The sequence below is a fragment of the Oncorhynchus tshawytscha genome, linkage group LG13 (genome assembly GCF_018296145.1).
Source record: "Oncorhynchus tshawytscha isolate Ot180627B linkage group LG13, Otsh_v2.0, whole genome shotgun sequence".
Taxonomy (NCBI): domain Eukaryota; kingdom Metazoa; phylum Chordata; class Actinopteri; order Salmoniformes; family Salmonidae; genus Oncorhynchus; species Oncorhynchus tshawytscha.
The window spans coordinates 15,299,165-15,326,984 of NC_056441.1; the positions used below are offsets into that span (position 1 = coordinate 15,299,165).

Consider the following 27,820-nt stretch of genomic DNA (forward strand, 5'->3'; position numbering starts at 1 on the left):
CTGCTAGCTGCCCGCGGGCGTTCAGAAGGGGTCCTGTCAGTTCCACCTCCCAGCCCTCCTGCTCCAACTCCGATGGAGATGGGAGGGGCTGCATCGAGGGGGACTGGAGGAGGAGGTTCCTCCTGCACCTACTGCGGGCGGAGAGGACACACTTCAGACCGGTGTTGGAGGAGTCCGTCTGGGAGTCGAGATGGCCGGCGGACCACTTATCGGCCACCCCAGGTGAGTAAGCACCAAACTCACCCAGAGCTCCATGTTTTTATAATTTTTTTCCCCTCCGTTTTTCCCCTCTCTCCAGGATAAGGTGCTAGTCGATTCAGGCGCAGCTGGGAGTTTTATAGATCGGAGGATATCGTATCTGATCGAGGTCCCCAGTTCACGTCCCGAGTTTGGAGGGAGTTTATGGAACGTCTGGGGGTCTCGGTCAGCCTGACCTCTGGTTATCACCCCGAGAGTAATGGGCAGGTGGAGAGAGTGAACCAGGAAGTGGGTAGATTTCTGCGGTCATATTGCCAGGACCGGCCAGAAGAATGGGCGAGGTACGTCCCATGGGTGGAGTTGGCCCAGAACTCACTCCGTCACTCCGTCACTCCTCCACGAACATGTCGCCATTCCAATGCGTGCTGGGCTACCAGCCGGTTCTTGCTCCGTGGCATCAGAGTCAGACCGAAGGAGTGGGTGCAGTGCTCTAGGGAGACCTTGAGGGCAGTCCAGGACACTCTCAAAGCAGGCTGGTGGACAGCAGAAGAAGAGTGCTGACCGCCACTGCAGTGAGGCCCCTGTGTTCGCACCAAGGGACAGGGTCTGGCTCTCGACCCGAAACCTGCACCTCTGCCTGCCCTGCCGGAAGCTGGGGCCGCAATGTGTGGGGCCCTTTAAAGTCCTGAGGAGGATAAACGAGGTGTGTTATAGATTACAACTCCCCTCTTACTATCGCATTAACCCCTCGTTTCATGTGTCTCTCCTCAGGCCGGTGGTAGCTGGTCCCCTACAAGAAGGTGAGGTGCCAGAGGTCCCTCCTCCCCCTCTGGACATTGAGGGGTCCCCGGCTTACACGGTAATAGCTATTCTGGACTCGAGACGCCGGGTGAGGGGCCTGCAGTACCTCGTGGACTGGAAGGGGTACGGTCTGGAGGAGAGGTGCTGGGTACCGGTGGGGGATATTTTGGATCCATCGCAACTAAGGGAGTTCCATCGCCTCCATCCGGATCTCCCTGCGCCTCGACCTCCGGGTCCCCCTCGAGGCCGCGCTTCGGGGGGGGGGGGTACTGTCACGAATCCCGCCGAAGATGGTGCCTCTTCCTGTTCGCTCGGCAGTCGTCGTCGCCGGCCTACTAGCTGCCACCGATCCCCTTTTCTGTTTCCGTTAGTTTTGTCTGATTAGTTTCACCTGTTTCTTGTTTGGGTTTTGTTTTGGGCTATTTAAACCCGGTAGGCCCGCCGGCTTTTGTGCGGGCTTGTTTTTCTGTTCATGGTGTGTGGATTATTGTGGATTCCGTTTTTCCGGACAGTTTCGTCCTGTGGCGTGACCGTTACTCTGTTCTTGGAATAAAGATCCACGTTTTGAACTACCCTGCTCTCTGCGCCTGACTCCTCCACCCACTACTCCTAGAAGCCTTTACGGTAATTCTGATTTTTCAGGGGGTGCTGCATCACCTTCAGCACCCCTACTTCCCGCGGCTATTCCATACTTCTAGGGTGCTTTCTCACCAGCTTCTCAGGTTTACTGTTCATTTGAGCGATATGAAATGGAAGGGAGTTCCATGCAATAATGGCTCTATATAATACTGTACTCTTTCTTGACTTTGTTCTGGATTTGGGGACTGTGAAAAGACCCGTGGAGGCATGTCTGGTGGGGTAAGTTTGTTGGTCAGAGCTGTGTGTAAGTTAACAATGCAAACAATTTGCAATTTACAACACATTAATGTTTCTTATAAAAAGAAGAAGTGATGCAGTCAGTCTCTCCTCAACTCTTAGCCAAGAGTGACTGGCATGCATAGTATTTATATTAGACTTCTGATTACAACGAAGAGCAAGACGTGCCAGTTTGTTCCCCGCAGCACTCTACCACACGACAATAATCAAGATAAGACAAGACTAGTTCATCTGACTATTAGAGATCAGGGAGATATAGTTCATCCGACTATCAGAGACCAGGGAGATATAGTTCATCTAACTATCAGAGGCCAGGGAGATATAGTTCATCCGACTATCATAGACCAGTGAGATATAGTTCATCTGACTATTAGAGACCAGTGAGATATAGTTTGTCTGGCCATTAGAGACCAGGGAAATATGGTTTGTCTCACCATTAGAGACCAGGGAGATATAGTTTGTCTGGCCATTAGAGACCAGTGAGATATAGTTTGTCTGGCCATTAAAGACCAGGGAGATATAGTTCATCTGACTATTAGAGACCAGGGAGATATAGTTCATCCGACTATCAGAGAGATATAGTTCATCTAACTATCAGAGACCAGGGAGATATAGTTCATCCGACTATTAGAGACCAGTGAGATATGGTTTGTCTCACCATTAGAGACCAGGGAGATATGGTTTGTCTGGCCATTAGAGACCAGGGAGATATGGTTTGTCTCACCATTAGAGACCAGGGTGATATCGTTTGTCTGGCCATTAGAGACCAGGGAGATATGGCTTGTCTGGCCATTAAAGACCAGTGCGATATAGTTTGTCTGGCCATTAGAGACCAGGGAGATATAGTTTGTCTGGCCATTAAAGACCAGTGAGATATAGTTTGTCTTGCCATTAAAGACCAGGGAGATATGGTTTGTTTGGCCATTAGAGACCAGGGAGATATGGTTTGTCTGACTATTATTATTTATTTATTTAACCTTTATTTAACAAGGCAAGTCAGTTAAGAACAAATTCTTATTTTCAATGACGGCATAGGAACAGTGGGTTAACTGCCTTGTTCAGGGGCAGAATGACAGATTTTTACCTTGTCAGCTTGGGGATTTGATCTTGCAACCTTTCGGTTACTAATCCAATGCTATAACCACTAGGCTACCTGCTACCCCAATTAGAGAACAGGGAGATATAGTTCATCTGACTATTAGAGACCAGGGAGATTTAGTTTGTTTGGCCATTAGATAGCAGGGAGATGTAGTTCATCTGGCTATTAGAGTCCAGGGAGAGTTGGTGTTTTTAAAAGGGCAATCGCACCTGGATAAAGGTTAGACCCAGCGTGAAACACAGAGCAAAGCTGTCCTCACTAGACCCTTCATCAGACAGCATCCTCTTAGAAAGCCAAACCCGCCCACTGGTTTCCATGTTCTAAAAGATATGAGAGTGCCACTGAGAGGCCAGTGCCCTACACAAGCAGGGAAGAGATCTTCAGCCAGCTTAAGCCCATCATTTCCATTGTTTGAGCCAGGTAGAGAGGAAAGGGAGCCAGTCAGACACCTGTTTCATGAGGCGATGCTACATTTCAGGCTCTAGAGGTGAAAATAGAGGCACGTAATGACGGCAGGCGGTAGATAATGTCATGGGTATCACATTCTCCACAGAGAGGATCCTTGTGGCAATATCTGGAGAGTTCCCCAACTCAAACAACTTTTGATGTGGTTGAAGTGAATAGTTAAATCGGTGCAATTTTGCATTTGTAATGACAAATAACTGTTGATTGTGTTGAATTTACAGGTATTTGATTCTGAAGTGGCACAAAGTCACAGGTCTACTCACAGCCGGGTAAGTACTGTGTCGTACATCGCATGTCACTGTCATATAAGAAATTCAACTTTCTTCCAAGAACCTTTTCAAAGAACTCTGTAGATCAAAATAATTCCATCCCATCAGGTGGAGAAGACCTTTATAGTCTACATGTTGTCTGACTTATCGTGTGTAAACAATGAATCTCACATTTTGGAGAGGCAATACTGTGGGCAGCCTTCTATTTGCTGTGGACCCACTACAACTCAACTACAGAAATGTAATGTTCTCTTGCAGTAGGGTGATCAAATTAACATCCTACATCTGTATATGCCCATAGGCTGGAGGCACTCTTCCATGATGTCAGGCCAGCATTTTGTGACCATTCCTCTGAGCTTGGCTACAGAGGCAGAATAACCTTGTGTTTGATTTACAGAGGTAATCACAGAAGGATGGTTCCACACCTCTCACCTGCATACACCTTGCTTATTGAGGGGGTTCTAAGTTCAGCTCTCAGGATGTGGAGCGCTATACAGCGGCCTCCCTCCACAAAGTCAGTATGGAATATCACTTTATTAAGATGCACTAATCCAATAGTTCCAAGGTGTTTACCTGCCAAGTCTGTCTGCTGAGAATGGCTGAACTTCCTTTCTGATATAAAGTCATTAACCTTTGGAAGCTGCCATGTGGAGTGCACAGAAGACGGTACGAGCTGAGATGGAAGTATTTTTTCACTTTGTGAATGTTTCGGAAAATGCATTAGGTTAAAGAAATGTGTTGGTGTGTGTCTGTGTTCAGGGGATTTGTTGGAGTCATTTCAAATTTATTTTTTATTTTTTACTTTGATAGAAAACAACTCAGGCACGTGTGCAGCTTGACTGTATCTATAGAGGGAGAAGGAAGATTCTACCTACAGACTAAAGGTATATGCTTCTGCCAATCATAATACAAAAGTCGCTGAATAAGCACATATTATTTGAAATAAAAGATTAATCATCAAACTCAGTGTTCAGTGAATGCAGACCATGTAATTTAGGGGAGTTTCACTTTTTTCATAGGCATTCAGATGAAATTATAAAACCTTTTGATTACATCCTTTGAACATTCAAATCACATGAACTATTTTATGCACTAGGATCTTAAGATACCAAGCTCTTCGAATGTGAAAGCTAAACCCTCAGTTACAGTGCCTTGCGAAAGTATTCGGCCCCCTTGAACTTTGCGACCTTTTGCCACATTTCAGGCTTCAAACATAAAGATATAAAACTGTATTTTTTTTGTGAAGAATCAGCAACAAGTGGGACACAATCATGAAGTGGAACGACATTTATTGGATATTTCAAACTTTTTTAACAAATCAAAAACTGAAAAATTGAGCGTGCAAAATTATTCAGCCCCTTTACTTTCAGTGCAGCAAACTCTCTCCAGAAGTTCAGTGAGGATCTCTGAATGATCCAATGTTGACCTAAATGACTAATGATGATAAATACAATCCACCTGTGTGTAATCAAGTCTCCGGATAAATGCACCTGCACTGTGATAGTCTCAGAGGTCCGTTAAAAGCGCAGAGAGCATCATGAAGAACAAGGAACACACCAGGCAGGTCCGAGATACTGTTGTGAAGAAGTTTAAAGGCGGATTTGGATACAAAAAGATTTCCCAAGCTTTAAACATCCCAAGGAGCACTGTGCAAGCGATAATATTGAAATGGAAGGAGTATCAGACCACTGCAAATCTACCAAGACCTGGCCGTCCCTCTAAACTTTCAAATCAAATCAAATCAAATCAAATTTTATTTGTCACATACACATGGTTAGCAGATGTTAATGCGAGTGTAGCGAAATGCTTGTGCTTCTAGTTCCGACAATGCAGTAATAACGAGCAAGTAATCTAACTAAGAATTCCAAAAAAAAAAAAAAAAAAAACTACTGTCTTATACACAGTGTAAGGGGATAAAGAATATGTACATAAGGATATATGAATGAGTGATGGAAGCAGCATAGGCAAGATACAGTAGATGATATCGAGTACAGTATATACATATGAGATAAGTATGTAAACCAAGTGGCATAGTTAAAGTGGCTAGTGATACATGTATTACATAAGGATGCAGTCGATGATATAGAGTACAGTATCAACGTATGCATATGAGATGAACAATGTAGGGTAAGTAACATTATATAAGGTAGCATTGTTTAAAGTGGCTAGTGATATATTTACATAATTTCCCATCAATTCCCATGATTAAAGTGGCTGGAGTAGAGTCAGTGTCATTGACAGTGTGTTGGCAAGCCACTCAATGTTAGTGGTGGCTGTTTAACAGTCTGATGGCCTTGAGATAGAAGCTGTTTTCAGTCTCTCGGTCCCAGCTTTGATGCACCTGTACTGACCTCGCCTTCTGGATGACAGCGGGGTGAACAGGCAGTGGCTCGGGTGGTTGATGTCCTTGATGATCTTTATGGCCTTCCTGTAGCATCGGGTGGTGTAGGTGTCCTGGAGGGCAGGTAGTTTGCCCCCGGTGACGTTGTGCAGACCTCACTACCCTCTGGAGAGCCTTACGGTTGAGGGCGGTGCAGTTGCCATACCAGGCGGTGATACAGCCCGCCAGGATGCTCTCGATTGTGCATCTGTAGAAGTTTGTGAGTGCTTTTGGTGACAAGCCGAATTTCTTCAGCCTCCTGAGGTTGAAGAGGCGCTGCTGCGCCTTCCTCACGATGCTGTCTGTGTGAGTGGACCAATTCAGTTTGTCTGTGATGTGTATGCCGAGGAACTTAAAACTTGCTACCCTCTCCACTACTGTTCCATCGATGTGGATGGGGGGTGTTCCCTCTGCTGTTTCCTGAAGTCCACAATCATCTCCTTAGTTTTGTTGACGTTGAGTGTGAGGTTATTTTCCTGACACCACACTCCGAGGGCCCTCAGCGTTGTTGGTAATCAAGCCTACCACTGTTGTGTCGTCCCAAACTTGATGATTGAGTTGGAGCAGTCGTGGGTGAACAGGGAGTACAGGAGGGGCTCAGAACGCACCCTTGTGGGGCCCCAGTGTTGAGGATCAGCGGGGAGGAGATGTTGTTGCCTACCCTCACCACCTGGGGGCGGCCCGTCAGGAAGTCCAGTACCCAGTTGCACAGGGCGGGGTCGAGACCCAGGGTCTCGAGCTTGATGACGAGCTTGGAGGGTACTTCAGTTGGAGGGTACTACTTTCAGCTCATACAAGGAGAAGACTGATCAGAGATGCAGCCAAGAGGCCCATGATCACTCTGGATGAACTGCAGAGATCTACAGCTGAGGTGGGAGACTCTGTCCATAGGACAACAATCAGTCGTATATTGCACAAATCTGGCCTTTATGGAAGAGTGGCAAGAAGAAAGCCATTTCTTAAAGATATCCATAAAAGTGTTGTTTAAAGTTTGCCACAAGCCACCTGGGAGACACACCAAACATGTGGAAGAAGGTGCTCTGGTCAGATGAAACCAAAATTGAACTTTTTAGCAACAATGCAAAACGTTATGTTTGGCGTAAAAGCAACACAGCTCATCACCCTGAACACACCATCCCCACTGTCAAACATGGTGGTGGCAGCATCATGGTTTGGGCCTGCTTTTCTTCAGCAGGGACAGGGAAGATGGTTAAAATTGATGGGAAGATGGATGGAGCCAAATACAGGACCATTCTGGAAGAAAACCTGATGGAGTCTGCAAAAGACCTGAGACTGGGACGGAGATTTGTCTTCCAACAAGACAATGATCCAAAACATAAAGCAAAATCTACAATGGAATGGTTCAAAAATAAACATATCCAGGTGTTAGAATGGCCAAGTCAAAGTCCAGACCTGAATCCAATCGAGAATCTGTGGAAAGAACTGAAAACTGCTGTTCACAAATGCTCTCCATCCAATCTCACTGAGCTCGAGCTGTTTTGCAAGGAGGAATGGGAAAACATTTCAGTCTCTCGATGTGCAAAACTGATAGAGACATACCACAAGCGACTTACAGCTGTAATCGCAGCAAAAGGTGGCGCTACAAAGTATTAACTTAAGGGGGCTGAATAATTTTGCACGCCCAATTTTTCAGTTTTTGATTTGTTAAAAAAGTTTGAAATATCCAATAAATGTCGTTCCACTTCATGATTGTGTCCCACTTGTTGTTGATTCTTCACAAAAAATACAGTTTTATATCTTTATGTTTGAAGCCTGAAATGTGGCAAAAGGTTGCAAAGTTCAAGGGGGCCGAATACTTTCGCAAGGCACTGTATGTAGCGGTGGTCTAGTTTCCAGACCAATTCTTGATCTGTCACTACATAGAGACTATGTGGAGGGCAGTATATGCCATGCTTTAGAGGCAGACAGGCTTAGACCAGTAGGCTTTCACAAAGCCTACTGCAGAGTTATACAGTACAGTGGATCTGTGTTTCCATAACATGGTCAAGGGACAGACGGAAGCAGTGAGACAGATAGGCAGGGAGGGTCAGCCAGGCCAGCCCAGACATGGACCAGACCAGAGAGTTCAACTCAAGGGTGAGAGAGAGACTCCACTCATTTCAATTCAACACTGGATGATGGACTCTGGGGAAAGTGTGATGCCATGTATTGGTACGGAAACAGCCAGAGCACTCAGTCACAAGATGTTAGGTTTAGCCTGCATCCCAAATGGCCACCAATCTCCTTTGTTGTGCTCTAGTTTGACAAGGGCCCAAATGGCTCTGTAGTGCACTATATACAGTAGGAAATAGGGTGGCATTTGGGACACATTTTTGTACTGACACACGACAGCCACAGCTTGTGGGCAATGGTCAGAAAATGTACTTCTCCTATAGGACGATTTAATTATTATATCAGTCACCTCAACATGACCAAACTTCTTGATTCCCTTTGGGGGAATAATTCAAAGGGATGTATGAGTGAAATGCATTTAATTAAATTTTTATTTAACCTTTATTTAACTAGGCAAGTCAGTTAAGAACAATTTCTTATTTACAATGACTGCCAAACCCTAACCCGGATGAGGCTGGGCCAGTTGTGCGCCGCCCTACGCATGATGAAAGGATGAAAGGAAGAAGAGTCCACTGGGCAAAAACTGGTTGAATCAATATTTCCATGTCATTTCAACGCAAATGCAATGTGATAACGTTGACTCAATGTGGGCGTCATCAACATAAGAGCATTTAGTCTTTTTTACACCTAACTTTAAACCTAAATCCAATAACATGGTGAATTGTTTTGTTGATTTCACGTTGAATTCACATTAGTTGAAAACTGAACCAAATGTAAATCAAACCTAGATGTTGATCTGTGCCCAGTGGGAGGGGTGCTGCTGCTTACTCAACCCAGAAGTAAATGTGGGTGGAAGTTTGTAAAACGTTGCCTTGGATCCCCACCCAGTGGCTGTTTATGCTCCAGGTCCTGCTGCCAAGCTGTGAGGTCATGCTGAAGAAAGGTCCTTACAGATAGAGGACTGGATCCACCCACAGATAGAGGGGTTAGAAGGAATAGACTAGTAAATCCCACACGCCCACTCGGGTTTATTATGGATACTAGAAACACAGTCTACATGGAGCCTGGGTGGTTATCCTGTGATGCAGCTTTCCACTTTTTATTGTTTCATATTTTTATAAATAAACAAGATACATACACACAGACATAAACAGCCTAACATCAACATGACCTTCCTGTCCCTACTCCATCCTCTGCCCTCCAGAGGTAGGCAAGCCTATAGCATAAAGCCCTCAAAATCAACTCTGAACCTCAAAGCCAGTTCCACTGCATTTTTTCATTGATCCCCTTTAATCAGGACTGATTTACACCTGGGACACCATGTGGGTGCAATTACTTGTCAGATAGTACAGAAAACCAGCAGGCTCTGGACCTCGTAGGTTAAGAGTTGAATACCTCTGGCCTGAAGTCTATTAAATCGGGGGGCTAGGGTCAGTTTGTTATATCTGGAGTATTTCTCCTGTCTTATCCGGTGTCCTGTGTGAATTTAAGTATGCTCTCTCTAATTCTTTCTTTCTCTCTCTCTCTCTCGGAGGACCTGAGCCCTAGGACCATGCCTCAGGACTACCTGGCCTGATGACTCCTTGCTGTCCCCAGTCCACCTGGCCGTGCTGCTGCTCCAGTTTCAACTGTTCTGCCTGCGGCTATGGAACCCTGACCTGTTTACTGGACGTGCTGCCTGTCCCAGACCTGCTGTTTTCAACTCTCTAGAGACAGCAGGAGCGGTAGAGATACTCTGAATGATCAGCTATGAAAAGCCAACTGACATTTACTCCCGAGGTGCTGACCTGTTGCACCCTTGACAACCACTGTGATTATTATTATTTGACCCTGCTGGTCATCTATGAACATTTGAACATCTTGGCCATGTTCTGTTATAATCTCCACCCGGGATAGCCAGAAGAGGACTGGCCACCCCACATAGCCTGGTTCCTCTCTAGGTTTATTCCTAGGTTTTGTCCTTTCTAGGTAGTTTTTCCTAGCCACCTTGCTTCTACACCTGCATTGCTTGCTGTTTGGGGTTTTAGGCTGGGTTTCTGAACAGCACTTTGATATATCAGCTGATGTAAGAAGGGCGTTATAAATATTTTGATTTGATTTGATTTGAAATGGCAAATAGGCCTACTGAATTATGTAATTCAGGGGTAGGCAACTCTGTTCCTGGAGTGCCGCAGGTACTGCAGGATTTTATCCCAAATAGGCACCACACCTGACCAACTGAGCTAATTGATCAGTTCAGTGACTGCCTGAATTCAACACACCTGGTCTTCCAGGTCAGTTAACTCAGAATGTATGAAGTGTCTGCGGCCCTCCAGGACCAGGGTTGATGTAGTTGCCTACATAGCAACACAAAGAATAAGAAAAGAAAGCAATGCATTGGAGATGTGTCAAAGTATTACAGATCATTCTTCTTTTTCATTTTTAGATGGTCATAAGATTCATACGGAGCATAATCTTTTCTGCACAAAATAAATATGTACATTTACTTTCTCAAAATAAAGTGTTTGTATCCCAAATGGCACCACATTCCTGATTTAGTGCACTGCTTTTTACCAGTGTCCTATGGGTCCTGGTCAAAAGTTGTGCACTATACACGGAATAGGGTTCCATTTGGAATGTCCATCCTATTTCTTTTTCCCAAGGGCAGCTGTAAGGGGTGTAATGCTGCCACCAGGAGGCGCCTAAAGTTCTGTTACTCCAAGTTCTCCTCAAACTTTGGTTACTGCTCTGTGTCATCTTTGAGCTTCCAGCACTTTCAATTGTATTATTAAATGAATAGATGATTATTTGGTATACTACATGCAATCGCTTTTATGAAAAAATAATTTTCTTACTAGCACTGACTGGTGATAAGTACTTTGAGGATAAATGTACTTGCTATCCATTGTGAGATGTTGTTGTCCCACCTAGCTATCTTAAGATGAATGCACCAATAAGAGCATCTGCTAAATTACTAAAATGTAAAAGTGTAAAATGTTTGATTTCTATAGACTTCCAACCAATATTATGGTGACTGAATATTGCCTTAGAACAACAGGCTTATGCAGCATATGAGGTAAAGGGTCTGATAACTCATGAAATGGACTGATTAGCACATGGGATCCATGGTTCTCTATATAAAAGTAATTTAAATAAAACAGTGAATTACCAGTAAATTGCCTAACCCATTGTTCTGCCACTAATACAGTGGCCTGACTAGAAACTCATCGCACAGCGCGAGCACTCCTCTGAGTTCGAACTCAGAGGGTTTTTTTGTAATAGAAAATAAATCACTAAGTCTATTACAGAAGGAACATTTTCACGGCATTTGCTGGTGATTTTATCTCATGACAAAGTGACAAAAAACAGGGATACATTTTTTTATGTGATTAAACTTAGGAACGTTCTTTTCTGAAATGCGTATTTTTTTGTTGTTGACAAAAGCGAGGAGTGGAAACTTCAAAGTAACAATTTACATACAACTATGGGAACATTTTCATTCCCTCTAAATCCTTCTTAATGTTTCCTCCATTTCTGGTCCATGGGTGTTCAATTGGATTGGAAGAATTGTGTCACTGTTCGCCTCCTTTCCAACGCTAGCATTCCGTCACCTCATCTAAGGACAGGGAGAGAGATAGGTATATTTGGGACCCGATTCAGGAAACTGGGCATATATGGCAAGTCACGACTTTAAAAAAATATATTTTTTATCAAAATGAGTTATTTGGCAGAAATGCCTTCTAGAACATGTGAACTTCCATGTGCGTTAATAACAAACTTGTATGCCATCTGTAAATACGAATAAAATGGTTAAATTACGAGCCGAATCCAGGTGGTGAGTCACATTTATGACATCCTCTCTGATACCACATCCTCGGTAATGGATGATTTACCCTGAAGTCCTAATAGAGTACCAGCCAGACATATTGCACGTTTACTATTTATATCCAAGCTGAATGGGCTGGCAGTTACCTTTTGATGACTCCCATAAATATGTATAGCCTCCACAGAGCTACAGCTTTTCTTTAATGGGATGATTGAATAAGGGGGAAAAGCACAGGGCAGGTACAATGGTGGGGGTGAAAGATAGGCTACAAGGTTGTTTTATGAAACTCCACATGAGAAGATTTATTAAACTTTTGTCATGTCTTAGATGGTACAGAGCAACACTGAAAACAAGAAAAATATGCATGTGTACTGATTGTTAACGGTTTTCTTCCGTCGAAGGAGAGTCGGACCAAAATGCAGCATGGTTAAATCGATACATCTTTAATGACGATGAAACACAAACAATACAAAACAAAACAACAAACGGAACATGACAACTAACACAGAGACAGGAACAATCACCCACGAAACACTCAAAGAATATGGCTGCCTAAATGTGGTTCCCAATCAGAGACAACGAGAATCACCTGCCTCTGATTGAGAACCGCCTCAGGCAACCATAGACTATGCTAGAAAACCCCACTAAGCCACAATCCCGAAACCTACGAAAAAACCCCATACATAAACACAACACAAAATAAACCCATGTCACACCCTGGCCTGACCAAATAAAGAAAGAAAACACAAAATACTAAGACCAGGGCGTGACACTGATTCTGCTGCCAAAACTAATATTTACACATTAAATAAAAATGCATGAGCGTGAACAGAACACGTTGTTACTTTTCTATTGAGATGGTTTCTCAACAGAAACTTGCAAGTTAGGGTTCATGTCAAAACATCAAAATAGATTACATTGTTGTGTTGACTTTGCGATACTGTATATACAGACTCTGGTAAAGAGGTTAATGTAAATATAGTTTGTTGACTTCCTTCTAAGGCCAGCAAAGTAATAAATGTGCTGCCATAACTCTCTCCATCTATTAAGGGGGGCAGCAGGTACACTAGTTGTTAAGAGCATTGGGACAGTAACGAAAGGTCGCTGGTTCGAATCCCTGAGCCGTGCTGGTGAAAAATCTGAGCAAGGCACTTAACCCTAATTGCGCCTGTATGTTGCTTTGGATAAGAGCGTATGTAAAATGTAATGGTTACTACCCTCCTCTAGTCTGGCTGTTCTGAAGGGGCTGAAAGTAACCCAGTCAAAGCAAGATAAGAGAAAGTTAAAGATTTAGGGTGGAAAGGAAGTGGGATAGAGAGAGAAACAGGTATCAAGCTCTTGGATGAGAAGGGGCATGGTGATAATGCAAGCATACATGAAAAAAGAGGACACACATTCAGTTCTTATTCCTGTTTGGTAACAGCATTATATTTAGAGGCAAAGTGGAATTTCAGGACAAATGGGAGAAAAGCAACTGAGTAGTGTACAGACAAAAATGTCTTGAGTTATTTTATTATATCCATTATGTCATGGTGTGAAAACTTAATATAAAGTTAAGCAAAGGTTTTCGTTAAAATGTACTATGTTGAAAACACAAAACAATACATAAATTATTTTGCTAATATTGCTTAACAATTTAAACAGTGCCTCAGTATAACTTCATCATAAATGGTGGAAAACACTAAACTGTTAAAGTATTTTTTAAAATCTAAAATACATTAAAAAAATTCTACAAAAATATATTTTTATATTGTATGATAGTTGCCATGGTAAATGTATACTACAATACAAACTGTCTTGAGAAACGTACTCAGCAAAAATACTGCTGGTGTAGGTCGATTCACATTTGATTGATTGGTTTGCTATTTTCAACTATGCATCACAATGAACCATTACAGACAAGGCAGTGCAAGTAGCAAGTCAATTATGGTGCAGTAAAAAAAATACAATTCAACATGTCAATGTTAGTTCATTATTATTCATGTGCCCCTTTGAATAAAATCATGAATCAAATGTGACCATTTAATATTGTTATTAGGCTTTATTCCGGTTTTTGAATCAAAATGGTTTCCCAGCTGAAACAAAGAAAATGAAAATCACAGGTCATTATTACATCCCAGTAAGGTGCAGAACGTTCCGTTTGCATGCTGGTGGGCAGGGAGACCCTCAGCTCTGCTAAAACCATCTAAAACTATTGAAAACTATGTGCAGATTAACCTAAACCACACATACCTGTCAGTTATAATACACTTTTATTTTACTCAAATATCCAATTAATGTGGCCAATATTGAGAGATTGAGATGTAATTCAGCTGTTTTTGGGCACTGTACTTCCTTGAAAGATGGCCGCGCTTAATCCCCAGTTAGAAAAGGACAAAGTCAAAAAGCATGTTACTTATAATGTGATCCAAAGTTAGCCAGTCCTCCAGTCACACAATGACCTCAAACACAACCTGTTACTCTGACACTAGCTGGCGCTAACGAAAAGGTCTGTAGCCATTACTGCAATTATGGGGAACATGCAAATGGTTGTTGAGCTGGCAGATGTAATAAGTCTATTGGTCATTATATTCAAAAACACCCCCTCCCTTCCCCCCAGTTATATCTTCAGATAAACAGAGAACTGTGTGTGTGTGTGTGTGTGTGTGTGTGTGTGTGTGTGTGTGTGTGTGTGTGTGTGTGTGTGTGTGTGTGTGTGTGTGATGACCACTATCATACCTTTAGCACAGATGTCCATGCAGCTTTGTCTGGATATAAAGTTGTTGCTGCTTCCTCCACAACCTGAATAGATGAACTGCTCACACATCCTGGAGGCTGAGTTGTAGTAGTAGCGCGGTATAGATGCAGCACATCCTCCTTTATCCAGGGGATCCAGGCAGAGCACAGGAGTAGCTGTCGAGTACATAAAACAACTATAACAACTCTGGGAGAGAGTAGGCTACTCTTCAGCTAACATTAACCAAGACGCTCATCTCTGGTAGTCTGTAACCTAGCCTGGGTGCCAGTCTGTTTGGTAATGTAACCTAGCCTGGGTGCCAGTCTGTTTAGTAATGTAACCTAGCCTGGGTGCCAGCCTGTTTGGTAATGTAACCTAGCCTGGGTGCCAGCCTGTTTGGTAATGTAACCTAGCCTGGGTGCCAGCCTGTTTGGTAATGTAACCTAGCCTGGGTGCCAGCCTGTTTGGTAATGTAACCTAGCCTGGGTGCCAGCCTGTTTCTGATCTGTCGCCAACTCCTTATGGAACTCTCATGCCAAACATGACAAGGAGTGGCCAGGAGTTGAACAGCTAAATAGATGGGTAACCAGGCTACATCTCTAGTTTCTTAATAACGTAAGTAGAAATAAAATTGAAAGAGGATACTGGATGGAATCATTTCAGAATAATATTGTTATAGAATAACAGGACAATAGGCAGAGAGTAGGCTACTCTTCAGCTTGCTTTGTCTCATTTTCGACCGAGAGGCTCATCCCCGGCTTCTGAACATAAACAGACGCACAACTGAGAGAAATGTATGGAATAATTTCAGGACAATGCCTGAGAGAATTAAGGCACTCAGATACAGTGTGACTCTTGAGTATAGTATTGATAGAAGAGACTGTTAGAGTGTCAGGATTGGTCCTTTTTGTACTGGTCCTTCTTTGTTTTTTTTGTTTTGTATCCCCATTTTCTCCCCAATTTCGTGATATCCAATCACAATCTCGTCTCATCACTGGAACTCCCCAACGGGCTCGGGAGAGGCGAAGGTCGAGTCATGCGTCCTCCGAAACATGACCCGCCCAACCTTGCTTCTTAACACTTAACTTGTAAGCCAGCCGCACCAATGTGTCGGAGGAAACACTGTTCAACTGACGACCGAAGTCAGCCTGCTGGTGCCCGGCCCACCACAAGGAGTTGCTAGAGCGCGATGAACCTGGGATCGAACCTGGGATCGAATCCCAGGCTGTAGTGCCTTAGATTGCTGCGCCACTTGGGAGGCTGGTACTGGTCCTTCTATCTAGTTTGAGTATAGTATTGATTAGAGGTCGACCGATTCATTGGAATGGCTGATTAATTAGGGCCGATTTCAAGTTTTTATAACAATCGGAAATTTGTATTGTTGGACACCGATTTGGCCGATTAAAATTTTTTAATTCTTACAACTTTATTTAACTAGGCAAGTCAGTTAAGAACACATTCCTATTTTCAATGACAGCCTAGGAATTGTGGGTTAACTGCCTCGTTCAGGGGCAGAACGACAGATTTTCACCTTAACAGCTCGGGGGATTCGATCTTGCAACCTTACAGTTAACTAGTCCAACGCTCTAACCACCTGCCTCACGCGGAGCCTGCCTGATACGCGAATGCAGTAAGCCAAGGTAAGTTGCTGGCTAGCATTAAACTTATCTTATAAAAATCAATCAATCAATCACATTCACTAGTTAACTACACATGGTTGATGATATAACTAGTTTATCTAGCGTGTCCTGCGTTGCATATAATCGATGCGGTGCGTATCATTGCTCCAATGTTTACCTAACCATGAACATCAATGCCTTTCTTAAAGTCAATATAGAGAAGTATATATTTTTTAACTTGCATATTTAGCTAAAAGAAATCCAGGTTAGCAGGCAATATTAACCGGGTGAAATTGTGTCACTTCTCTTGGGTTCATTGCACGCAGAGTCAGTGTATATGCAACAGTTTGGGCCGCCTAATTTGCCAGAATTATACGTAATTATGACATAACATTGAAGGTTGTGCAATGTAACAGGAACATTTAGACTAATGGATGCCACCCCTTAGATAAAATACGGAATGGTTCCGTATTTCACTGAAAGAATAAACTTTTTGTTTTCGAGATGATAGTTTCCGGATTCGACCATATTAATGACCTAAGGCTCGTATTTCTGTGTGTTATTATGTTATAACTAAGTGTATGATTTGATTGAGCAGTCTGACTGAGCGGTGGTAGGCAGCAGCAGGCTCGTAAGTATTCATTCAAACAGCACTCTTGTGCGTTTTGCCAGCAGCTCTTCGTTGTGTGTCAAGCATTGCGCTGTTTATGACTTCAAGCCTATCAACTCCATAGATTAGGCTGGTGTAACCGATGTGAAATGGCTAGCTAGTTAGCGGTGTGCACTCTAATAGCGTTTCAAACTTCACTCGCTCTGAGACTTGGAGTGGTTGTTCCCCTTGCTCTGCATGGGTAACGCTGCTTCGAGGGTGGCTGTTGTCATTGTGTTCCTGGTTCGAGCCCAGGGAGGAGCGAGAAGAGGGACGGAAGCTATTCTGTTACACTGGCAATACTAAAGTGCCTATAAGAACATCCAATCGTCAAAGTTAAATGAAATACAAATGGTATAGAGAGAAATAGTCCTATAATTCCTATAATAACTACAACCTAAAACTTCTTACCTGGGAATATTGAAGACTCATGTTAAAATGAACCACCAGCTTTCATATGTTCTTATGTTCTGAGCAAGGAACTGAAACGTTAGCTTTCTTACATAGCACATATTGCACTTTTACTTTCTTCTCCAACACTTTGTTTTTGCATTATTTAAACCAAATTGAACATGTTTCATTATTTATTTGAGGATAAATTGAATTTATTGATGTATTATATTAAATTAAAATAAGTGTTCATTCAGTATTGTTGTAATTGTCATTATTACAAATAAAATATATATATATATTTTTAAATCGGCCAATTAATCGGTACCAACTTTTTTTGGTCCTCCAATAAATCGGTATCGGTGTTGAAAAATCATAATCGGTCGACCTCTAGTATTGATCCGTGGAGGCTGCTGAGGGGAGGACAGCTTATAATAATGGCTGGAATGGAGCAAATGGAATGGCATCAAACACATGGAAACCATGTATTCAATGTATTTGGTACCATTCCACCTATTCCGCTCCAGCCATTACCACGAGCCCGTCCTCCCCAATTAAGGTGCAACCAACCTCCTGTGGTATTGATAGAGGTGACCCTTAGAGCTTCACGGTTGGTCCTTTTGTACTGGTCCTTATATCCAGTTTCATTTCCATTTCATATTGCATGTCATCATGGCCAGACTTTTGATGAGGATGTGGCTGGTTGCAATCAAATGGCCAAATTTCATGAAAAAGCTTCCTCTAATCTTGTTTCTACATCATTCCAAAGTAATACAGTGTTAATAACACAATAGAGTGAACACCTTTATTTAACTAGGCAAGTCAGTTACAAACAATTCTTATTTGCAATGATGGCCTACTCTGGCCAAACCCTGACGATGCTGGGCCAATTGTGCACCGCCCTATAAGCCCATGCTCAACACTGGATGTGGAAATGTTTTCCCTATTGTGGTCTACAGTACTCCATGCAAGACAACTGGTCCTGAAAGCGGTTCGCGTTGCCATGGCAGCCTCCGTAGATGAACTGCTCACACTGCATGGTGATCATGTTGAAGAAGTAGCTCGGCATATAGGCCTCACAGGGACCCGCCTCTTTCTGGAACGTGCAGATCTGGGGGACCTCTGGTGGGGTGGAGAAGGTGAAAAGAAACACATTCTTATAGGAACTATTGAAAAATGAAATAGGTCACATTGTATTGTCTTTTATCCTGAATTGGTTTGGATTTCCATTTCAAAACCCCAAAACTTTTCAAAAGTGCTGACGGCTATATGTTCATACAATTCACGACTTAGAATTGTTTTGATGAAATAAAATGGCCTATAGTCTAAATAAAAAAAATAAAACTGAACTTGATGAATATTTAAATGCAAAGAAAAACTTCTGAGAATACCACACAAAAACAGACTTGTATAAACAAATAAAAACGTACTTGGTATTCCAAAACATGCTATCTCACACGCCAGAAAACTCTTGAAGTTGTTTGCATTCCCTTGGCAGCCTCCATAGACAAACTCTTCGCATTGTTGAGTGAAAGTATTGTAGTAGTAACGTTGGAGATATACTTTGCAAGGTCCCTCATCTACTTGAAGTAGACACACCTCTGAAATTAGCAGAAACACACAACATCAACACTATTGCTGGCTGCAAAATTAGGTCAAGGAATCTCTGAAGTACAGATTCATGTCGACAACAACTTTATCACTACTGAAAAGTCATGAGCCAACGCCCATCGATTGATTATGATTGCAAAGTATTTTGGCGTCGAGAAAAACTAATACAATATTAATGTGGCTATTACCAGTTACGGTATTAAAAATACATCAAATCATTTTTCTTTACCTTGTTTCGTTGAAAATGCAACGACGTAACAAAAAGAGCATGAAAGGATCAGAAAAATCAATGAATTGAGCTCCATTGTTGTAGATTTTCCCCAAGTTCAATTCTCCTTAACTCTTCTAACTTTTCGCACCATCAGTACAGCCATTTATACTCTTGTAAACGCTTTCCAAAGCGGCTCGAGGGGCGGGCTATAATGGCTCATTTCCATACAAACCCGAAGTAGGAACGACCTGATTAATGTTTTGATCTGCATCATAGACAACGTCACGTTCATACACTGTTGAACTAATAACGCAATATGTCAAACGTCCTTCATCGCGCGCAATAGATACGGTCCAAACATTGATGTGGAAAGAGACTACAATAAATGTAGGCTAGTCTGGGAATGAAACTATTATGGGAGTATCATGAGAAGAAGAATTTGTTAATTAACAGATTTATGACCATATGTGTCATAACATATGACAATGTTAATTATTGTTTTTCTTCTAGTTGATTTAACTTGTGAAGTCAGTTAAGAACTAATTCTCATTTACAATGACGGCCTACCACGGTCAAACCGCTGGGCTGGGCCAATTGTGCGCTGCCCTATGGCACAGCCCAATCACAGCCAGATATGATTCAGCCTGGATTCGAACCAGGGACTATAGTGACGCCTCTTGCACTGAGATGCAGTGCCTTAGACCACTGCACCACTCACTTTGCAAAGTGGTTTCTAGTAATTAATTATAACAAATGATTAGATCTAGAATTTGAGAGTTTATTTATTAATGTGGGCGACAGGCTTTTAACGTTCTATTCGGTTCATGTTTAAGCCCTAAATCTAATTCAGATGAATGAAATTCAAATCAAATTTTATGTCACATACACATGGTTAGCAGATGTTAATGCGAGTGTAGCGAAATGCTTGTGCTTCTAGTTCCGACAATGCAGTAATAACCAACAAATAATCTAGCTAACAATTCCAAAACTACTACCTTATAGACACAAGTGTAAGGGGATAAAGAATATGTACATAAAGATATATGAATGAGTGATGGTACAGAGCGGCATAGGCAAGATACAGTAGATGGTATCGAGTACAGTATATACATATGAGATGAGTATGTAAACAAAGTGGCATAGTTAAAGTGGCTAGTGATACATGTATTACATAAAGATGCAGTAGATGATATAGAGTACAGTATATACGTATACATATGAGATGAATAATGTAGGGTATGTAAACATTATATTAGGTAGCATTGTTTAAAGTGGCTAGTGATATATTTTACATAATTTCCCATCAATTCCCATTATTAAAGTGGCTGGAGTTAAGTCAGTGTGTTGGCAGCAGCCACTCAATGTTAGTGGTGGCTGTTTAACAGTCTGATGGCCTTGAGATAGAAGCTGTTTTTCAGTCTCTCGGTCCCAGCTTTGATGCACCTGTACTGACCTCGCCTTCTGGATGATAGCGGGGTGAACAGGCAGTGGCTCGGGTGGTTGTTGTCCTTGATGATCTTTATGGCCTTCCTGTGACATCGGGTGGTGTAGGTGTCCTGGAGGGCAGGTAGTTTGCCCCCGGTGATGCGTTGTGCAGACCTCACTACCCTCTGGAGAGCCTTACGGTTGTGGCCGGAGCAGTTGATACAGCTCGCCAGGATGCTCTCGATTGTGCATCTGTAGAAGTTTGTGAGTGCTTTTGGTGACAAGCCAAATTTCTTCAGCCTCCTGAGGTTGAAGAGGCGCTGCTGCGCCTTCTTCACGATGCTGTCTGTGTGGGTGGACCAATTCAGTTTGTCTGTGATGTGTACGCCGAGGAACTTAAAACTTACTACCCTCTCCACTACTGTTCCATCGATGTGGATAGGGGGTGTTCCCTCTGCTGTTTCCTGAAGTCCACAATCATCTCCTTAGTTTTGTTGACGTTGAGTGCGAGGTTATTTTCCTGACACCACATTCCGAGGGCCCTCACCTCCTCCCTGTAGGCCGTCTCGTCGTTGTTGGTAATCAAGCCTACCACTGTTGTGTCGTCCGCAAACTTGATGATTGAGTTGGAGCGTGCGTGGCCACGCAGTCGTGGGTGAACAGGGAGTACAGGAGAGGGCTCAGAACGCACCCTTGTGGGGCCCCAGTGTTGAGGATCAGCGGGGTGGAGATGTTGTTGCCTACCCTCACCACCTGGGGGCGGCCCGTCAGGAAGTCCAGAACCCAATTGCACAGGGCGGGGTCGAGACCCAGGGTCTCGAGCTTGATGACGAGCTTGGAGGGTACTATGGTGTTAAATGCCGAGCTGTAGTCGATGAACAGCATTCTCACATAGGTATTCCTCTTGTCCAGATGGGTTAGGGCAGTGTGCAGTGTGGTTGAGATTGCATCGTCTGTGGACCTATTTGGGCGGTAAGCAAATTGGATTGGGTCTAGGGTGTCAGGTAGGGTGGAGGTGATATGGTCCTTGACTAGTCTCTCAAAGCACTTCATGATGACGGAAGTGAGTGCTACGGGCGGTAGTCGTTTAGCTCAGTTACCTTAGCTTTCTTGGGAACAGGAACAATGGTGGCCCTCTTGAAGCATGTGGGAACAACAGACTGGGATAGGGATTGATTGAATATGTCCGTAAACACACCAGCCAGCTGGTCTGCGCATGCTCTGAGGGCGCGGCTGGGGATGCCGTCTGGGCCTGCAGCCTTGCGAGGGTTAACACGTTTAAATGTTTTCCTCACGTCAGCTGCAGTGGCAAAAAAGTTATTTAGTCTGCCTGGGAGCAAGACATCCTGGTCCGTGACGGGGCTGGTTTTCTTTTTGTAATCCGTGATTGACTGTAGACCCTGCCACATACCTTGTGTGTCTGAGCTGTTGAATTGAGATTCTACTTTGTCTCTATACTGACGCTTAGCTTGTTTGATTGCCTTGCGGCGGGAATAGCTACACTGTTTGTATTCGGTCATGTTTCCGGTCACCTTGCCCTGATTAAAAGGGTAAGGTGTGTGTGTAAATAGTCCACACACTCACTACAAAATATTGCCTTGTATCTAAGGAAGTGATACAGTATACAGTATAAAACATTAACACATTGAGCTTATGTCATTCTTTATTGTGTCATAGTCCCCATCACATCTGGATGTTTCCCAATAAAAAAAAACAATCACAACTCTGGGCATCCATGCAGGATCTGCCTTGGTGAACTTTATTAGCTTTTCTCTTTACATCAATAGAAATGTAAACCGGTGGGAACTCTAAAAGGTATGAAGATACCTGTTTCAAAAGGACCAACTCAGTGGCCTTGTAGTTAGTGTCCACCCTGAGATCGAAGACCGTACAAATATGGCCCAATTCCTCTCAAGCTGCCTCAACGCTATGAGCCGTTCCGGCTTGCACATGCCAAGGCTTGTGCAAGGCTACTTAGCTTTCAACAAGGAGAGTGGAGTGAGAAAATGTCATGAGCTGCTTTATAATGTGTCCTATTTCTGTCCTAACCGACAACTGCTTCCCTGGATGCATAAAAACAACAACACTCTCCCCCTCATTGAGATTTTGTCCTTTGATAGACCCCTACTAAATGTCCATGAATTATAATCCACCAGTGGAGGCTGCTGAGGGGAGGATGGCTCATAATAAATGGCTGGAATGGAGTAAATGGAATGGTATCAAACACGTCAAAGATGTGGTTTCCATGTGGTTGATAACACTCCATTGACTCCATTTCAGCCATTATTATGAGCTGGCCTCCCCTCAGCAGCCTCCACTGTAATCCACATAATAATTCAAATACATTGTTGCTGCAGTATTCTTTTCCTGCTGTAGCAAACTGTCTTAAACTAAGATCCTACATCTGTACCTGACCTGTATTTGATAGAATATTGAATAAGAGTCTTGGTCAAAGAAGAAAGGCCTATTTCCTAATACATACAGTGCCTTGCAAAAGTATTCGGCCCCCTTGAACTTTGCGAACTTTTGCCACATTTCAGGCTTCAAACATAAAGATATAAAACTGTATTTTTTGTGAAGAATCAACAACAAGTGGGACACAATCATGAAGTGGAACGACATTTATTGGATATTTCAAACTTTTTTAACAAATCAAAAACTGAAAAATTGGGCGTGCAAAATAATTCAGCCCCCTTAAGTTAATACTTTGTAGCGCCACCTTTTGCTGCGATTACAGCTGTAAGTCGCTTGGGGTATGTCTCTATCAGTTTTGCACATCGAGAGACTGAAATGTTTTCCTATTCCTCCTTGCAAAACAGCTCGAGCTCAGTGAGGTTGGATGGAGAGCATTTGTGAACAGCAGTTTTCAGTTCTTTCCACAGATTCTCGATTGGATTCAGGTCTGGACTTTGACTTGGCCATTCTAACACCTGGATATGTTTATTTTGAACCATTCCATTGTAGATTTTGCTTTATGTTTTGGATCATTGTCTTGTTGGAAGACAAATCTCCGTCCCAGTCTCAGGTCTTTTGCAGACTCCATCAGGTTTTCTTCCAGAATGGTCCTGTATTTGGCTCCATCCATCTTCCCATCAATTTTAACCATCTTCCCTGTCCCTGCTGAAGAAAAGCAGGCCCAAACCATGATGCTGCCACCACCATGTTTGACAGTGGGGATGGTGTGTTCAGGGTGATGAGCTGTGTTGCTTTTACGCCAAACATAACGTTTTGCATTGTTGCCAAAAAGTTCAATTTTGGTTTCATCTGACCAGAGCACCTTCTTCCACATGTTTGGTGTGTCTCCCAGGTGGCTTGTGGCAAACTTTAAACAACACTTTTTATGGATATCTTTAAGAAATGGCTTTCTTCTTTCCACTCTTCCATAAAGGCCAGATTTGTGCAATATACGACTGATTGTTGTCCTATGGACAGAGTCTCCCACCTCAGCTGTAGATCTCTGCAGTTCATCCAGAGTGATCATGGGCCTCTTGGCTGCATCTCTGATCAGTCTTCTCCTTGTATGAGCTGAAAGTTTAGAGGGACGGCCAGGTCTTGGTAGATTTGCAGTGGTCTGATACTACTTCCATTTCAATATTATCGCTTACACAGTGATCCTTGGGATGTTTAAAGCTTGGGAAATCTTTTTGTATCCAAATCCGGCTTTAAACTTCTTCACAACAGTATCTCGGACCTGCCTGGTGTGTTCCTTGTTCTTCATGATGCTCTCTGCGCTTTTAACGGACCTCTGAGACTATCACAGTGCAGGTGCATTTATACGGAGACTTGATTACACACAGGTGGATTGTATTTATCATCATTAGTCATTTAGGTCAACATTGGATCATTCAGAGATCCTCACTGAACTTCTGGAGAGAGTTTGCTGCACTGAAAGTAAAGGGGCTGAATAATTTTGCACGCCCAATTTTTCAGTTTTTGATTTGTTAAAAAAGTTTGAAATATCCAATAAATGTCGTTCCACTTCATGATTGTGTCCCGCTTGTTGTTGATTCTTCACAAAAAATACAGTTTATATCTTTATGTTTGAAGCCTGAAATGTGGCAAAAGGTCGCAAAGTTCAAGGGGGCCGAATACTTTGGCAAGGCACTGTATCAATTACATAAGTAGAGAACTATATCCCATAATGACAAAGCAAAAACAGTATTTTTTAAACAATTTTGCAAATGTATTAAAAATGAAGAAAAATTAGCTTATTTACATAAGTAGTCAGACCCTTTGCTATGAGACTCGAAATTGAGCTCAGATGCATCCTATTTCCATTGATTATCCTTGAGATTTTTCTAGAACTTGATTGGAGTCCACCTGTGGTAAATTAAATTGATTGGACATGATTTGGAAAGGCCAACCCCTGTCTATATAAGGTCCCACAGTTGATAGTGCACCTCAGAGCAAAGACCAAACCATAAGGTCAAAGGAATTGTCCGTAGAGCTCCGAGACAGGATTGTGTCAAGGCACCATTGAAGGTCCACAAGATCACAGTGGCCTCCATCATACTTAAATGGAAGAAGTTTGGAACCACCAAGACTCTTACTAGAGCTGGCCGCCCAGGCCAAACTGAGCAACCGGGGAGAAGGGCCTTGGTCAGGGAGGTGACCAAGAACCCGGTGGTCACTTTGACAGAGCTCCAGTGTGCCTCTGTGGAAATGGGAGAGCCTTTCAGAAGGACAACCATCTCTGCAGCATTCCACCAATCAGGCCTTTATGGTAGAGTGGCCAGACAGAAGCCACTCTACAGCAAAAGGCACATGACAGCCTGCTTGGAGTTTGCCAAAAGGCACCTAAAGGACTCTCAGACCATGAGAAACAAGATTCTCTGGTCTGATGAAACCAAGATTGATCACCTTGCCTGAATTCCAAGCGTCATATCTGGAGGACATGGCACCATCCCTATGGTGAAGCATGGTGGTGGCGTCATCATGCTGTGATGTTTTTCGGCGGCAGGGACTTGGAGACTAGTCAGGATCGAGGGATAGATGAACGTAGCAAAATACAGAGATCATTGATGAAAACCTTCTCCAGAGCGCGTAGGACCTCAAAGGTGAACCTTCGCCCCAGTCTAACACCACAACGACCCTAAGCACACAGCCAAGACAACGCAGGAGTGGCTTCGGGACAAGTCTTTGAATGTCCTTGAGTGGCCCAGCCAGAGCCCGGACTTGAACCCGATCGAATGTCTCTAGAGAGTAGAGGTCGACCTTATTAATTGGCATGGCCGATAAATTAGGGTCGATTTCAAGTTTCATAACAATCGGTAATCGGCATTTTTGGACGCCGATTATGGCCGATTACATTGCACTAATGTATAGACGCTTTTTAAAAATTATTATTATTTAATTTTTTATACTGTGTTATTGACTTGTTTATTGTTTACTCCATGTGTAACTCTGTTGCTGTCTGTTCACACTGCTATGCTTTAATCTTGGCCAGGTTGCAGTTGTAAATGAGAACTTGTTCTCAACTAGCCTACCTGGTTAAATAAAGGTGAAATAAAATAAAATAAAAACTCCACATGGAGACTGCATGGCAGACAGAAGCCACTCTTGTTACACGAGTGCAGCAATGAACCAAGGTAAGTTGCTAGCTAGCATTAAACTTATCTTATAAAAAACAATAAATCTTAATATAATCACTAGTTAACTACACATGGTTTATGATATTACTAGTTTAACTAGCTTGTCCTTCGTTGCATATAATCATTGTGGTGCCTGTTAATTTATCATCGAATCACAGCCTACTTTGCCAAACGGGTGATGATTTAACAAAGCACATCCGCGAAAAAGCACTGTCGTTGCACCAACGTACCTAACCATAAACATCAATGCCTTTCTTATTAAAATCAATACACAAGTATATTTTTTAAAACCTGCATATTTAGTTAAAAGAAATTCATGTTAGCAGGCAGTATTAACTAGGGAAATTGTGTCACTTCTCTTGCGTTTTGTGCAAGCAGAGTCAGGGTATATGCAGCAGTTTGGGCCGCCTGTCTCGTTGCGAACTGTGTGAAGACCATTTCTTCCTAACAAAGACCGTAATTAATTTGCCAGAATTTTACATAATTATGACATAACATTGAAGGTTGTGCAATGTAACAGTAATATTTAGACTTCGGGATGCCACCCGTTCGATAAAATACGGACTGGTTCTGTATTTCACTCAAAGAGTAAACGTTTTGTTTCGAAATTATAGGTTCGGATTTTACCATATTAATGACCAAAGGCTTGTATTTCTGTGTGTTATTATATTATAATTAAGTCTATGATTTGATATTTGATAGAGCAGTCTGACTAAGCGGTGGTAGGCAGAAGCAGGCTCGTAAGCATTCTTTCAAACAGCACTTTCCTGCGTTTGCCAGCAGCTCTTCGCAATGCTTGAAGCATGGCGCTGTTTATGACTTCAAGCCTATCAACTCCCGAGATTAGGTTGGCAATACTATAGTGCCTATAAGAACATCCAATAGTCAAAGGTAAATGAAATACAAATGGTAAAGCGAGAAATAGTCCTATAACTCCTATAATGACTACAACCTAAAACTTCTTAACTGGGAATATTGAAGACTCATGTTAAAAGGAACCACCAGCTTTCATATGTTCTCATTATTTTACATGGAGACTAAATTGAACATGATTTTTCGGAGACTAAATTGATTTTATTTATGTATTATATTAAGTTAAAATAAAAGTGTTCATTCAGTATTGTTGTAATTGTCATTATTACAAATATATATATAAAAATCCGCCGATTAATAAAAATCGGCTATTTTTGGTCCTCCAATAATCGGTATCTGAAAAATCATCATCGGTTGACCTCTACTGGAGGGACCTGAAAATAGCTGTGCAGCAACTCTCCCCATCTAACCTTACAGAGCTTGAAAGGATCTGCAGAGAAGAATGGGAGAAACTCCCCAAGTACCGGTGTGGCAAGCTCGTAGTGTCAAACCCAAGAAGACTTGAGGCTGTAATCGCTTGAAATTTCTCATCCTAATATTTATATAATTCTTAATTCCATTCTTTCACTTTTAGATTTGTTTGTATTGTTGTGAATTGTTAGATACTACTGCACTGTTGGAGCTAGGAACACAAGCACTTCGCTACATCCGCAATAACATCTGCTATATTTGAATGCGACTAATTCAATTTGAGTTGATGTAATAACATAAAAAAGATAATGCACATAAAATCTTCATAATTCATAAAGGTCATGTTAACTGACTGATA

General features: G+C 42.6%; 1 protein-coding gene across 1 annotated transcript in view; it reads right to left on the reverse strand.

Moving 5' to 3' along the window:
• Positions 1 to 14,024: 14,024 nt before the first annotated feature.
• Positions 14,025 to 27,820, reverse strand: part of LOC112237283 (actinia tenebrosa protease inhibitors) — a 29,186-nt gene continuing 15,390 nt past the window's right edge. Inside the window, 5 exon segments of the mRNA XM_042295032.1 lie at positions 14,025 to 14,041; positions 14,685 to 14,858; positions 18,286 to 18,462; positions 18,771 to 18,941; positions 19,181 to 19,274. Coding sequence (XP_042150966.1) covers positions 14,025 to 14,041; positions 14,685 to 14,858; positions 18,286 to 18,462; positions 18,771 to 18,941; positions 19,181 to 19,274 — 633 coding nt within the window.